Consider the following 15,110-nt stretch of genomic DNA (forward strand, 5'->3'; position numbering starts at 1 on the left):
ACCTAATAAAAGACCTCCTTCTGCTCCCACAACACCACTGTCTGCTGGAGCCCAGGGGGCCCAAGACAGTACTGTTCCAATGCTACAGTTCTCGCCAAGGTGGGGAAAAGTCTCCCCCACTATGCTTGGCTCTTTGCTTTAATTTTCCGAAGGGTGGCCTGGCTCTTTCCATTTCACTACAGACCCCTCTGTTCGATAACTTTAAAAATGTTCCCCCAGGGCAAAATTGAAGGACATATAATACAACCCACTAACACCACCTTATAGCTCCCTCATGAAGCAGCTCTGAATTTGTACCCCATGCCTAAATCCTTCCCAGCCTCAGGGTACGTCTGCACCCCACCCCCAGGAGCAGTCAATACCAAGAGAGAAAGAGAGGCTGCCCACAGCCTTGCCCCCTACCTTCTTCATTCAATTTGGTCCTGACAATTGATTCTAAATCTTTCCTCCCTGTTCTCTCGGGAGGCCCACCATATTCCATCCATGTGTCCTACAATTCTTACCACAGAGATATAGAGTCAGTCTCCCAGGGGACACTTACTGTAAATATGTAGGTTAGACAAGTGGAAAGGATCTTAATTTAAGTTATTAATACAAATAAATAAAATAAGATAAATCAGAGTAAGAGAAAAATGGATTAATTAATAAAGTAACTCTGCCAGGTGGAACCACACACAAACTCAGAGCCCTTTCTCTAATCAAAACAACTAAAACATAAAAGTTAATGCCCTGTGTTTGTTCTAAGGTGAGAAAGCTAGAATCTTTGACAGGAAAACACTTTAAGACAAAAAGAGAGGGCAAGAACGCCATCAAACCATCCTGGCTAGAGTATAATGCGCAAGGAAACCTCAGATCTTATCACTGGGTCTACATCATATGCGTGTGTAACAGAATGGAGAAAACTGCATTTCTCAGAACTCTTCTCAGGGAAAATACTAGACATGGTCAGAAAGAATATTCTAGAAGCTTCTCGAACGGAGCTATGGGCAGGGGTGGCAGGAGTCAGACCACTAAGGGCAACAACAAATGCTCAAGTGACAAAGGGTGAGGGTTCAACTACACTCTAAGGAGACAGGTTGTTGTCTAACTGGTCGGGTGTGCATTTTGGGGGCCAGAGTGTGATTGCTCAGGACAGTGAAGGGAGGTGGAGACTGCAAGGAGGGGCCACTGAGGAGAGGCAACTTTATAGACAGAGGAACAAAGATAAGAATCGCAGCAGGTCTCTCATCAGAGACTATGAAGCCTGGAAGAGAAAGGACTGATATATTTAAAATACTGAAAGATAAAAAAAAAAAAAGTAACCCCAGAATTTCATACACAGTGGAATATTTTTCCAAAATGAAAGAGAAATTTAAAAAATTTCAAACACTACCTAAGAAAATAAAACATCAGTAGGTCTCTCTTATAAGAAATGTTAAAGCAAGTTCTCCAGGGAAAAAGAATATGATAACAAACAGAAATCAAAAGCTACACAAAAAATTAAAGTTAAATATAAAAAGTTATAATTAAAGTAAATATAAAAGATTTTTTTTATTTCTAATTACTATAGTAGATAAGTGACTGCCTAAGCCAGAATAGTAGTAAAGTATTGTAGGTTTAGAACATAAAAGTGAAATGGATGACAGTAGCTTAGAAGTCAGGAGGAAAGCACAGGGATTATACTGTTAGAAGAGAAAAAATTGAATAAGGAACAGACAAAGCAAGGAAAGAACAAAACAAATAGAAAACAACTGGTGAGATTTTAAATTTTGATCCATATGAATGGTCTAAAAAATCAGATGAAAAGGCAGAGATTGACATGTGGGATAAAACAGTGAGATCTAACTATATATCTAACTATATGCTGTCTACAAGATAGCTGTTTACTTTTAACCAAGATATACATTGGTTAAAAGTAAAAGGATGGTAAAAGATATACTGCGTAAACACTCATCAAAAAAAGTATGGTGGCTAGATTAGCATCAGGCAAAGTAGATTTCAATACAATAAAGATCACCAGGGATAAAGAAGGATTAGTTATTTAGTGATAAAGGGGTCAATTCACCAAGAAGGCATAATAATCCTAAATTTGTAAGCACCTAACAACAGAGCTTCCAAATACATGAGGCAAAAACCAATAGAACTGAAAGGAGAAGTAGATTAATACACAATTACAGTTGGAGGCTATAATTAAGTTATAAAACAAGTCAAAAGAAAATCAGTAAGGATATAACCAATCTAAACATCACTATCAGTGAACTTGACCTAACTGAATTTATAGAACACTCCACCCTACAACAGCAAATTTCGCATTCCTTTCAAGTGAGCACCAATCATTTACTAAGATAGACCATTGCGGGGGGGACATAAAACGAACCTCAACAATTTTAAAGACTTGAAATTATGCAATGCACGTTCTCTGGTCTAACTGGAGTTAAACTAGAAATTAATAACAAGAAGATACCTGGAAAACCCCCAAATATGTGAACATTGTCTGCTGGGAGTGTTCACTAGGTTGTTGCTGCTTGGTGTGAGATAGATCCCTCTTCTCTACCGCCTCACCAAAGTCCTTAGTAAAATCTGTGCAGTTTACTAATGCTTTAGCCCAGTAGGTGGCAGAGTAGCACCCACAGGACAAATCTGACCCTTGGGCAGTTGCCCTCGGGACTGTAAGCTAAGAATGCCTTTTAAAATTGTAAAGTGTTTTGAAGGAAGAGAAGAGGGAGGAGGGGGAGGGGAGCGAGGGAGAGAACAAGGAAGACCAGGGGGACAAGGAGTCCAAGAGGAGGAACAGCAGCAGCCTAAAACAGTCTAAAATATTTGCCAACCTGTCCTTTAACCTCATAAAATGAGTTGAGAAGTGTTTTCTCTCCTATTTTCCCAAAAAGTTTGTGACACATTGGTATTATTTTTTTTCTTGACTTGTTTACCAGAAAAGCCTGGAGTTGGGGTATTCTTCGTGGGAAGGTTTTGAGTTATAAATGCAATTTCTTTCATAGATACAGAGCTATTCATGTTTTTATTTCTTCCTTTGTCAGCTTTGATAATTCATCCCTCTCTGTTCAAGTTTCCATCTGCTATCATTTTCCTTCAATTTGAAAGATTTCTTTTAACATTTCACATAGCACATTATGCCAGTGTTGAGTTCTCTCAACTTTGAGGGTTTTTTGTTTTGTTTTTAAAAAAAAAATTTTTTTTTTTAAGAGAAAAAGAGCATGAGCAGGGGAGGAGTAGAGAGAGAGGGAGAAGCAGACTCTCCATGAGCAGGGAGCCCGATATGGGGCTCGATCCCAGAACCCCGATATCATGACCTGAGCCAAAGGCAGATGCTTAACTGACTGAGCCACCCAGGCACCCCTGGGTTATTTTGTTTTGGTTTGGTTTTTTTTGTTTGTTTTTTAATGCCTTTGTTTTCATTTCATTTGAAGGATTTTGAATAACCTTTTCATTTTGGAGGTTATTTTTTTGCTAAATAAGGAATTTTAGGTTGACATCTTTCTTCTTATAGAACTTGAAAAATTCCTCTTCTGGCTTTCACTCTTTCTGATGAGAAGTCAGTGTTCGTTCCTATTTTTGGTTTCTGTATGTAATGTGTCTTTCTCTTCTTGCTGCTTTTATGATTTTTCTCTTCATGATTAGATTGTAGCAATGATATGATGTGTCTTGGTGTGGTTTTCTTTGTGTTTATACAGCTTGGGGTTTGTTGAGATTCTTGGATATTTGAATTTTTAGCTTCCATCAAATTTGGACATTTTTCAGACATTTTTTTTTCCCAATATGTTTCTGCCACATTCACTCTTTTCTCTCTTTCTGGAACTCTAATTAGATAAATATTAGACTCCTGATATTATTCCCACAGGGCACTGAGTCTCTGGGGGCTTCAGATGGGAAAGTTGCTATGTTTGCACATTCATAGATATTTTCTTCTGCAATTTCTAGTTTATGTGCTGCTGAGTCCATTTAGTAAATTTTTACCTCTGGGTATTGTATTTTTCAGTTCTAGAAAATTTAATACTTTGGTTCATTTTCAGATTTTATATTTCTTTTCTCACCATATTCATGTTTTCCTTTTAATCCCTGAACATCTTTATAATAGTTCTTTGTATGCTAATTCAATAATCTTTGCCATTTATAGATCTAGTTCTTATCATTGATTTTCTCTTGGGTATGGGTAATGTCTTCCTTCCTCTTTGCATGCTAGTAAGTTTTTATTGGATGCTGCTGGACAATGTGAATGTTACATCGTTGAGTGGCTGCATTTTGTTCTTTCTTTGAAGATTATTGAGGCGGGGGGCAGATAGTTGACTTAATTAAAGATAATCTAAAAGCTTTCAAGGTTTGTTTTTGTGCTTTGTTAGGGTGGATCTAGGGCAGTGGTTCTAAATTTGTACACCTTTCCCCCACACCTATCCCCAGGATATTGGCAATGTCTAGAAACAGTTTTGGTTATCACAACCAGGAAAGTGCTACTGGCTTCTAATGGTTAGAGGCCAGAGATGCTGTTCAATATTGTAAGATACACAGGAAAGTCCCCGAAAACATGAATTATCCTTCCCAAAAATATCAATGGTACCAAGAATGAAAAACCCTGATCTGGATTACCTTTACTCTAGGGCCAGTGTTACCCAACTACTAAGATACCTACTTAATGCCTCAGATAGTAAATGTCTCTCCATTCTCCAGTCTGGCTGGTTGGAACTCGAACATCTTTCAACCTGATGTGAGCTCTGGACATTGTTCAGCTTACAGCTTCCTGGTAGTTGTTTTTCCAATAGTTGGCCCTTGCCTGGCTTAGGAGAGTCTTACCCCACGCATGCACAGGTAGTATTTACCCAAAACTCAAGAGAACCCTATGTGAACTGCTGGAGTTCTTTCTCTGCATAGCTTCCTCCTTGCTAGTACTCTGTCCCACGAACACCAGCTGCCTTAGTCTCCCGGACCTCTACTGTCTGGCATTTCAATTCAACGAGCCCTGCAGACTGTGTGTGGATTGCGCCCCATCCCTGTGCTGGGTCTGTGAAGGGTATTAGGCAGAAAGCTTCGGGAATCAAAGAGTTCTCCATGTGTATCTCCCATTTCTGCACGTCTTGCGAGCCAAGGCACTAACTTCTTTGTTCCTGACTATCTTTTCAAACATGATGGTACAATGAACAGCCTTGAAAATTAAAGATAGTGTCTCCCTGTGGATCAAAGGGCAGGTTTGTGTACTGTCCAATGTTATAAAGGTAATGTCTCCCTGCAAAGCAAAAGTTAAGTAGGCTTGGGGCGCTTGGGTGGCTCAGTTGGTTAAGCGACTGCCTTCAGCTCAGGTCATGATCTCAGGGTCCTGGGATCAAGCCCCGCATCGGGCTCCCTGCTCTGCGGGAAGCCTGCTTCTCCCTCTGACCCTCCCCCTGCTTGTGTTCCCTCTCTCGCTGTCTCTCTCTCTGTCAATTAAATAAATAAATAAAATCTTTTTAAAAAAAGGTTAAGTAGGCTTACTGCCCATTATAAATGATTCTGGTTCCCTAAGCTCAGTGTTCCTCCTCTGTAATGTAACCCACTGCCTGTGCTTCTGTCACCTGGACCTCTTCACATTGCCCTGTGGGAACTGGGACTCAAGAAACCAGTGCAAATGCAGATGCTCTGGCCACTGGTATTGCTGTGAGTAATAAAGTCTTTTGTCTTTGATCTGGGAGTCTTATGTCTTCTGCCAGCATCCATGAAAGAGCAGCAAGCTAACTTGTTAACTTGTAAGTAGAATTTCAGCCTCCTTCACGGTTCTTAACATACCCATTCTATACTAGGCACTATAGTAGGCTCTGATCACAAGAAGTGAACCACACACCAAAAAAACCCATAATCTGCCCTTCTGCAGTCTATAGTCTGGAGCAACAAAGATTTTAAAAGACAAACATAATTTTTATGGGCGCCTGGGTGGCTCAGTTGGTTAAGCGGCTGCCTTCGGCTCAGGTCATGATCCTGGAGTCCCAGGATCGAGTCCCACATCGGGCTCCTTGCTCAGCAGGGAGTCTGCTTCTCCCTCTGACCCTCTTCCCTCTCGTGCTCTCTATCTCTCATTCTCTCTCTCTCAAATAAATAAAATCTTTAAAAAAAAGACAAACATAATTTTTAAATGGCAATAAGTATCAAAAAAGAAATCAAGAAGTTACAACAAGAGAATGACAAGGGGGACGATTTTAAATGAAATGGTTAAGGGAGGCCTCTCTGAACAGGAGATATTTAAATTGAGCCTGAAGGATGAGAAAAGAAGCAGACATAGGATGAGCAGAAAAAGAGATTGCCAGGCAGAAGGAACGGCATCTACAATGGTCTCCTGAAGCAAAACAGAGTTTGGCACATTTGAAGACTTGAAAGAAAACCAACACCGGTAAAGCAGAGTGAGCCATAGGCGTGTGTGGTGTGCTAGGTGAGGATGGAAAGGTAGTCAGGGTCTAAATCAGAGGTTCTAAACCCTGACTCTACTTCTGCATCTATTTTAGGAATTTGTAAAAATGTCCAGGCCTCAGACTTCATCCCATATGAATTAAATCGGAACGTGTAAAGTGGAGCTCAGCCACCAATCACTTAAAAAATACTCCCAGGTAATTCTAATGTGAGGATGGGGTTGATGACCACAGATCTGGACCCTGCAGATCCTTATAGAAGTTTGGGTTTTATTGAGGAGTTTGGGCTTGAATCAAAGAGTAATAAAAAAAATTTAATAAAAGCTAGTATCCAGTTCCGCGCTCGAGTCACTGCGCGCCGGCGGGCTGCAGAAGCTGGTATGTCGACTGTCCTGCAGAGCATCGAGCAGCTGTCCAGTCGGGTGGTGCACATCCTGGGCTGTAACCCAGGACCCATGACCCTGCAGGGCACCAACACCTACTTGGTAGGGATCGGCACCAGGAGAATCCTCATTGACACTGGAGAACCAGCAATTCCAGAATATATCAGCTGTTTAAAGCAGGCTCTGACTGAATTTAACGCAACAATCCAGGAAATCATAGTGACTCATTGGCACCGTGATCATACTGGGGGCATAGGAGATATTTGTAAAAACATCAATAATGACACTGCATATTGCATTAAAAAACTCCCACGGAATCCTCCGAGAGAAGAAATTATAGGAGATGGAAAGCAACAGTATGTTTATCTGGAAGATGGAGATGTGATTAAAACTGAAGCTGCCACTCTCAGAGTTATACACACACCTGGCCACACTGATGATCATATGGCTCTACTTTTAGAAGAGGAAAATGCAGTCTTTTCTGGAGATTGCATCCTAGGGGAAGGAACAACTATATTTGAAGACCTCTATGATTATATGAACTCCCTAAAAGAGCTATTGAAACTCAAAGCTGATATTATATATCCAGGACATGGCCCAGTAATTCATAATGCTAAAGCTAAAATTCTAGAATACATTGCTCACAGAAATATCCGAGAACAGCAAATTCTTACATTGTTTCGTGATAATTTTGAAAAATCATTTACAGCAATGGAGCTTGTAAAAAACATTTACAAGAATACTCCTGAGCATTTATATAAAATGGCTGAACATAATGTCTTGCTGCATTTGAAAAAATTTAAAAAAGAAGGAAAAATATTTAGCAACACGGATCCTGAGAAGAAATGGAAAGCTAATCTTTAGTTTCAGATTAATGAAAGCTTTTGTTGGTTTGTTTTATTTTTAGAGAATGGTATGTTTTCTTAACTATAATTATTTATAGGGAATATAGAGTATAGAACATTGAAAATAATCCTAAATATACTTTAAAATAATGTCTTATTCCTTCTAAAATATATATTACATTTTACATGTATAATATAGCTTGCTTATCTAATCTGAGTGCTATAACATTTTACCAAAAATTCAGAATCCAACAGTTTATCCATGTTCAACAGATTTATGGTTACTTTAAAAATAATAAAATTTATATAAGTTAAAAAAAATAAAAAATAAACACTGAAGGGATTTAAGCATAGAAAAGACATTTGATTTGAATTATTTTTAAAAAGATCTCTGGCTGATGTGAGAAGAACAGATTAAAGGAAATCAGTAGTTGGAGCAAGGAGATAAATTGGGAAGTTACTGAAATTGACCAGGCAAGAGGTTAGAGGCTGGGGCTAGGGTGTGGCCATGAAAAGAATATTGGAAATACTGGGAATCCAGGCCAGATGAGTAGAATGGGGCCAGAACATGAGTGTTGTGCCTCAGGACCTTTGTAGATACTGCTCTTTCTGCCTGCAAGGCTCTTTCCCTTGCTCATCCTATGTCTCCTCATCATTTAGGCTCAGTCTAAAAAATACCAGGTTGGGATGCTTGGCTGGCTCAGTTGGAAGAGCATGCGACTCTTTTTTTTTTTTTTTTAAGATTTTTTATTTATTCATTTGTCAGAGAGAGAGAGCACAAGCAGAGGGAGAAGCAGGCTCCCTGCTGAGCAAGGAGTCTGATACGGGACTCGATCCCAGGACCCCGGGATCATGACCTGAGCCGAAGGCAGACGCTTAACCGACTGAGCCACCCAGGCGTCCCGAGCATGCGACTCTTGATCTCGGCATCATGAGTATGAGCCCCACATTGGGTGTAGAGATTACTAAAAATAAATAAACTTTAAAATTTTTTTAAAAATAAAAAAATACCAGGTTAAGGAAAATTGACTTAATTCTGTGGGTATCAGAGGAAGGGAAAGGTATTTAAAAATCATGAATCAGGGGCGCCTGGGTGGCTCAGTTGGTTAAGCGACTGCCTTCGGCTCAGGTCATGATCCTGGAGTCCCGGGATCGAGTCCCGCATCGGGCTCCCTGCTCAGCAGGGAGTCTGCTTCTCCCTCTGACCCTCCCCCCTCTCATGTGCTCTCTCTCTCTCTCTCATTCTCGCTCTCTCAAATAAATAAATAAAATCTTTAAAAAAAATAAAAATAAAAAAAAATAAAAACCATGAATCAGGATTGCGTCCAGATGAGCATGACAAAAAACATGACTTGCAGTGGCTTAAACAGAGACTTATTATATATTTTTTTCATATAAGCAAGGAAGGAGTAGCATTTGTTCAGCTACTCAGTGAGGTCAGGAGCAACAGCTTGGTTTCTCCCTCATGGTTGTAAAGTGGCTGCTGCAGGTCCTTTGTAACCACATTCATGAAGCAGTAAGGAGCGAGGACAAGTGGCACCAACCACAATTGTCTCTTTTAACAGGCAATGACAAACTTTCCCAGAAATAACTTCCACTCACTTCTCGCTGGTTATAACTGTGACTCCCTTACCTGAAGGGAGAGTAGAAAAGAAAGGATTTCGTTTTTTTCCAGATTTTATCAAGCAAGGCAATAAGAACTGCTGAGTTTAGTTCTTGAGCTAAAGAATAATAGCATCAAAGAGGTGTTTTAGGAAAGTACAGCTTGGGGACCATGGAAAAATGGAAAGGAAAGAACTAGAAATGGGAAGAAGTTAAGAGGTTCCTGCGGTCAGTCAGTGGGATGAAGATCTGGATTAGAATGAAGACAGGAGAAATAATAAAGGGCTTCATGTAAACAGCATGTCTACTAACAGCCATAGGCATAGGTACATGTGTTTCTGTGCTTTCACTTAAATGTGTATCACTTTTTGCAAAGTTAAAGAAATTTATGTAAATAGATGTTCATTTCTGTGTATTACCTTTGTTTTTCTCTGCGTCTATGACTGTGTCATTTATTCATTCATTCAGCAAATACTTCCCGAGCCTCAGCTTTGTGCTTAAAGCATCGTGCCAGGCACTATGGGGAACACAGATATGAGTCAAGCACAAGTCAAGTGCCCTTGAGGAGCTTACAGACTAGGAAAGGAGAAAACACGTGTCCCCTTAGCTAAAATGCAAGTCGGTGAAACGATAAATATCATAAAATTATGAAAGTCCAGAAGAGGAAGTCATTACCTTAGCTAGAGAGGTAAGGAAGGAAGGTGGCATTTGAACTTGGCCTTAAAGAATTAATAGAGGGGGGAGGAATGTAGGCAGGAGGCAAGTGACAATCAATTGGCTAGAAAGGGCAGTGAATAATAAACCTGAAAGAAAGCTGATGGGAAGAATTCAGATTTTATTTTGTAGACTAGCAAGTACAGTTGATCCTCGAATGACACAGTTTTGAACTGTGCGGGCCCACTTACGGGTGGATTTTTTTTCTATAAATACAGTACAGTATGGTAAGTGTATTTTCTCTTCTTTGATTTTCTTAATAACATTTTTCTTTTCTCTAGCTTACTTTATTGTAAGAATACTATATATATATATGTACATATAACATAACCAAAAATGTGTTCATTGACCGTTTATGTTAATGGTAAAACTTCTAGTCAACAGTAGGCTATTAGTAAGTTAAGATTTTGGGAAATCAAAAGTAATATGCAGATTTTCAACTGTGCGGGGGGTAGGAGCCCCTAACCGCCCCCCACTCCCACCCGGCAATGTTCAAGGGTCAACTGTATTGATTCGAGTCCTACCAAGGGTAAAGTACTACGCCAGATCCCGAATTTCTACCTGTGATTACATGTCTATGTTTCCATATATATTTTTTGTGAACACGTATATGTTTTAGGATGTACACAGCAGTGTTGCCCTCTCTGTTTTAATAGTCCCATTTCTTTGTGCATTTACACCTAACCCTGTCTATGTGTCACATGTGGCCAGCAGATGGCGCCATAAAATCATAACTAGCAGGGACCATTCTGCCTCTTCCAGTCAAGTAGCATCTCAGACCCCATCAGGCCATGCATGGAGAGATCCCAGGGCCTTCTAGGGCCTTTATCTGTTTCCATCATTAACATTATTCACCATTGTGTTTCCATGTCTAGTAGGGAACCTGGCAAACTGAAATAATAAATATGTATGGAATGAATTGGTGAAATGCTAACATGCTCCATGGGAGACCTGGGAGATGGAGGGAAAGCAGAGAAGTACAGAGGTAGTGGTGGGGATGTCAGCCACGCTCATCGAAGTCCCAGAGGGGCCCAGAGCGGGATTCGTGATAAAATAGTAAACTCGGGGGTGTCTGGGTGGCTCAGATGGTTAAGCGTCTGCCTTCGGCTCAGGTCATGATCCCAGGGTCCTGGAATCGAGTCCCGCATCGGGCTCCCTGCCCCTTGGGAGCCTGCTTCTCCCTCTGCTTCTCTCTCTCTCTCTCTCTTCCTCTGTCTCTCATGAATAAATAAATAAAATATTTTAAAAAATAAAATAAAATAAAATAGTAAACTCGGCCATTGCTGCTACCCGCAAGACTTCCCCTCAGAATGTGGCGTCTGACTCTGATTCTTTCCTTCTGCTTTTATTGAATGCCCAGTGAGTACGAGGACCTGTGAGAAATACCACCTCTGCTCTCTAGGTGTTCACAGTCTAGGAAGATAAAGTTTATTTTAAAAAACACAACAACCAGGGGTGCCTGGCTGGCTCAATAAGCGGAGCGTGTCACTCCTGATCTCAGGAACTTGAGTGAGTTTAAGCCTCACGTTGAGCGTAGAGCTCACTTAAAAACCACAACAACCAGGGGCACCGGGGTGGCTCAGTTGGTTAAGCGACTGCCTTCGGCTCAGGTCATGATCCCAGGGTCCTGGGATCGAGCCCCACATCTGGCTTCTTGCTCAGCGGGGAGACTGTTTCTCCCTCTACCTGCTACTCCACCCGCTTGTGCTGTCAAATAAATAAATAAAAATTTTAAAAAAAAAAACCACACACACACACAACAACCAATACAATTCTCTCTGCCTATTGCTGAGAAATTTCCTTCCCATCCCACCTGAGAAGTGCTCTGTTAAGGAGAAAGCCACAGAGCCGGCAGAAGGTCCAGCTGGGTCTATTCAGAGAACTTTTGGCCCCAGAGACCTCTGCCGACTGCCCCTCTGGCCCCTAACACCTCCTCCCAGACCCCGCTCCACCCCAGCTGCTTCAGGAGACTATCTCTCCCTCAGATCTGGGCTACCCCAAGGTCTTGCCCTTTTTAGGTACCAAACCTGCACCCTCTCCTCCTCACCCTCCCCGTGCTAGCAGGAGAAGGAAGGGCTCTGATTGCCCACAGTGATTACTGCCCTGGCCCTTTCACACAGGAACACAGAAACCACCTTCCATACTCACTTTGCTCTCATAGGAGAACTGAGGCTCAGACTTCTACAGCAAAAACCTTTGACCGACAAAGATCTACTCGATGGAACCAATTTCAGGTCAGTTGAACATATGAGGGGCTGGGAATATAAAGCACTTTAACGGTCTGGTTGACTTATCATGCATGGGTCTGGCTGCTTTCCCTTCTCTCCCCCGTCCCCCCCCCTGCCTTGCTTCTTTCTGAGCGGCCAGCAGCATGATTTGTCATGCCATTGCTGGTCAAGGGCTCCTCATGGCCCTCTGAGAAATCTCACAGACCTGTGTCGGACATTCAGGACCCTCTACAAAGTCCAGGACCCACCTCCTATTCCAGCCATTTCTCTTGTTACTCCTTTGTACCCACTTTTGCCCTATGCTCTCAGTACCTTGGATGTGCTTGCACTTGATCTCTCCTGCACCTTTGCTGATGTATGACCTTCCCTGCCCTGGAAGGTCCTCTGTCCCCATCTCTACATGGCAAATGCCCACTTGCCTTTCAAGGCCCTCTCAAAAGCCAACTTCTTCCGAAGGCTTTTATACTCTGCCCCAACCTGGTGTGGTCCTCTCTCCTCTCTTGGCAGCCATTAATTGTCGGCTTCATTCTCTTAATGCTCTCTTATGTGATCCCAACTCCTTCGATTCAGGTCTAACTCCTGCAACGGAAAAGCTGTCTTTGATTCACTCGATACCTAGCAACTTGTCTGACCCGTAGTAGGTCTTCAATCAATGCAGAGGCAGTGAGACAGGCAAGGGTGTTTGCTGTAGTTCAAGGCTATGAGATACGGGCCCAAGGAACCGTGAGCTCTAAGGGACACACGATATGGATGCTCTTTCCATGAGGAGATGAAAGTAACACTGAACACCTATTAGGTGCCTTCTGGCCCCAACCTGTGTCCATCAGGCTCCTGGCCTCCTCAATCCTCAAGGACACGCCACTTTAAAAATTATCTCCCCTTCTTCCCACTGCCATGCCTATCTTCCTTTCCCTTCCTTCCTTCCTCTACTGAACCCTAGGGCTCCTGCCCACAAAACCCTGGGGAGAAAATAGAAGGGCTTAGGAACCCATCCCCTTCTGAGCACGGAGATAAGGAAGTGATGATCAGAGGTCACTGTCTTGGTCTATTCCCATTTCTGGAGCAAAGATGCCAAAATTTGTTCCTTTTTCTTGTGAAAAATGTAGGGCTTTTGACTTCCAAAATTCCCAGAACCAATACTGTCACTGTGAGCTGTCTGTGTTTCTGTCTGCCTGAGTCTTTATAAAGGGTCTGCCAAGGCTTCCTAAGCCTGCACCTCATGGATGAGTGTCCAGGGGCAGCCTTGGAAATGGCACCTCATCTCCTATCCCTCCCCAGTTCTGCCGCCACCCACCAGGCCCGCCTGAGGAGGGGCAAGTGCATTAGGCAGGCCTGTCTCTGGCTCCTATTCTCTCCCAGGGACTCGCAGGAGAGTCCCTCCCCACGCCTGTGTCTGGCTTCTCAGAAGCCCCTGGAGAGGGTGGAAATTTAAGCTGTAACGTGGACTCGGAAGCAACGTGGGTCAGTTTGGGAAACTGTCACTGCCCTGCTTCCAAGCTTGAAGCCATCCCATTCCAGGGGCAAGTCAAGTCACCACCATCACCGCTCCCAGCCTTGGGCCAGGGCACCACCTTCTGTGCTGTAGACCTCTGAAAAGGTGGACAGCACTGCTCAATGTGGAATCAGACTCTCCTGAGCCAGAAGCAGAAAAATGAGGAGGGCCAGCATGGGAAGTATTGGATGCGGAGATTGGGAAGGGTAGGAGACAGAAACACGCACATCTCCAACAAAGCCAAACCCAGAGGCTAAAGCCAGGGTAAGAAAGAGTGAGTGGGCACCTGGGTGGGATCAGGCCTCATTGGGCTCCCTGCTCAGCAGGGAGTCTGCTTTTCCCTCTCCCTCTGCCCCTCCCCCTGTTCGTGCTCTCTCTCTTGTTCTCTCTCTCTCTCAAATAAAAAAAGAATGAGAAATGGGCATTAGGATAAAGGTTTGGATCACCTTGTGAAGGTCAGAGTAGTTTTGGGTAAGTAATGGTGTCAGGCCCTCTGGACTGGGCCCACCTGGAGGTTGCAGGTAAGAGATGCCAGAGCAGGGCCTAGATAGTAGGTTCTCTCTCTATATGCAGCAAGCAAAGATTAGAGCTTTCTAGCAGGATCCTTATCTCGCCTGCTTTTCCTTTGATCTCTGCTGTCTGTACCTGCGCACCCAATTCCTTCCTCCTTCTCTCATTCATTCATTCACTCACTCAACAAACATTTAAAGTGTCTTTCCTGTAAGGCAAGCACCATACTAGACAGTGAGTCCACAAAGATAAATAAGATTCGATCAATCTTCGACCTTGTGGAGCTGTTATCAAACTGGGAGCATATATTTATTAACAAATTGGTCACAATCCCGTGTGAAAGGGGAAATAAGGCAGGCAGTGAAAGAAGATTGAGGGAGGAGAATATAGTGGAGGGTCAAGGAAGCACTCACAAAGATATTTGAGCTGAAAGTCCAAGTGGGACTCGCCACCCAGAGAAAGGAAGTGTGGATCTTCCTGGAGAGTGTAGTAAGCGCTCAAGTCCTGGGGGGAGGGGGAGTGAGTTTCCAGTAAGGGGGCAAATGCCATTCTTGATTGGACAGATCCCGAGTCAACCAGACCCTGCTCAAGACCCCAGGGGCTACGCTCCTAGCAGAGGTTACCTGGACCCCAACCTAAGGTCCTCCATCCATAGCCTCCCCTCCCCCTCCCCCAGTTACGTTTTGGTCCTGTCCAGGGGAAGCATGGGAGCTATCCCAGACTAGGCTGACCCCAAGAATGACTCCACACTCTGGAACAGTCTGAGACGGAGACAGCCTCATTCCTCGGGTCAATTCACTGCTCAGGCCGTCTCTACTAAGCCTGCACCCCACCTCCAGCTCCTCATACTATACCACTCAGGGGCCCGCCTGCTCCTGCGGGGTCAGCCTCTCCCTTCAAGCCAACTCCTGCCCTGCTCCCAAGGCCTGTAGTAAAGAAAGGCCCGCTCAGCAAAGCCACAGAAAGCCAGG

General features: G+C 43.1%; 1 protein-coding gene and 2 long non-coding RNA genes across 7 annotated transcripts in view; 2 read left to right on the forward strand and 1 right to left on the reverse strand.

Moving 5' to 3' along the window:
* Window positions 1-15,110, reverse strand: part of LOC112820986 (uncharacterized) — a 34,137-nt gene that overhangs the window by 17,568 nt on the left and 1,459 nt on the right. The gene's annotated exons all lie outside the window — the stretch shown is intronic.
* Window positions 6,696-7,898, forward strand: LOC112835084 (endoribonuclease LACTB2). Its single transcript, XM_025886619.2, has one exon. It carries the CDS (start codon window positions 6,746-6,748, stop codon window positions 7,610-7,612), a length of 867 nt encoding a protein of 288 aa, XP_025742404.2. The 5' UTR covers window positions 6,696-6,745; the 3' UTR covers window positions 7,613-7,898.
* The window catches only part of LOC112820987 (uncharacterized), a 61,866-nt gene continuing 58,518 nt past the window's right edge, over window positions 11,763-15,110 (forward strand). For all 5 annotated transcript variants that reach the window (XR_012379712.1, XR_003207310.2, XR_003207311.2 and 2 more), the window contains exon 1: window positions 11,763-12,143. This is a non-coding gene — a long non-coding RNA (uncharacterized lncRNA). The remainder of the gene's footprint in view (window positions 12,144-15,110) is intronic.

Source organism: Callorhinus ursinus, unplaced genomic scaffold (genome assembly GCF_003265705.2).
Source record: "Callorhinus ursinus isolate GAN/ISIS: 27379988/994484 unplaced genomic scaffold, GSC_fseal_2.0 scaffold10, whole genome shotgun sequence".
Lineage (NCBI taxonomy): Eukaryota > Metazoa > Chordata > Mammalia > Carnivora > Otariidae > Callorhinus > Callorhinus ursinus.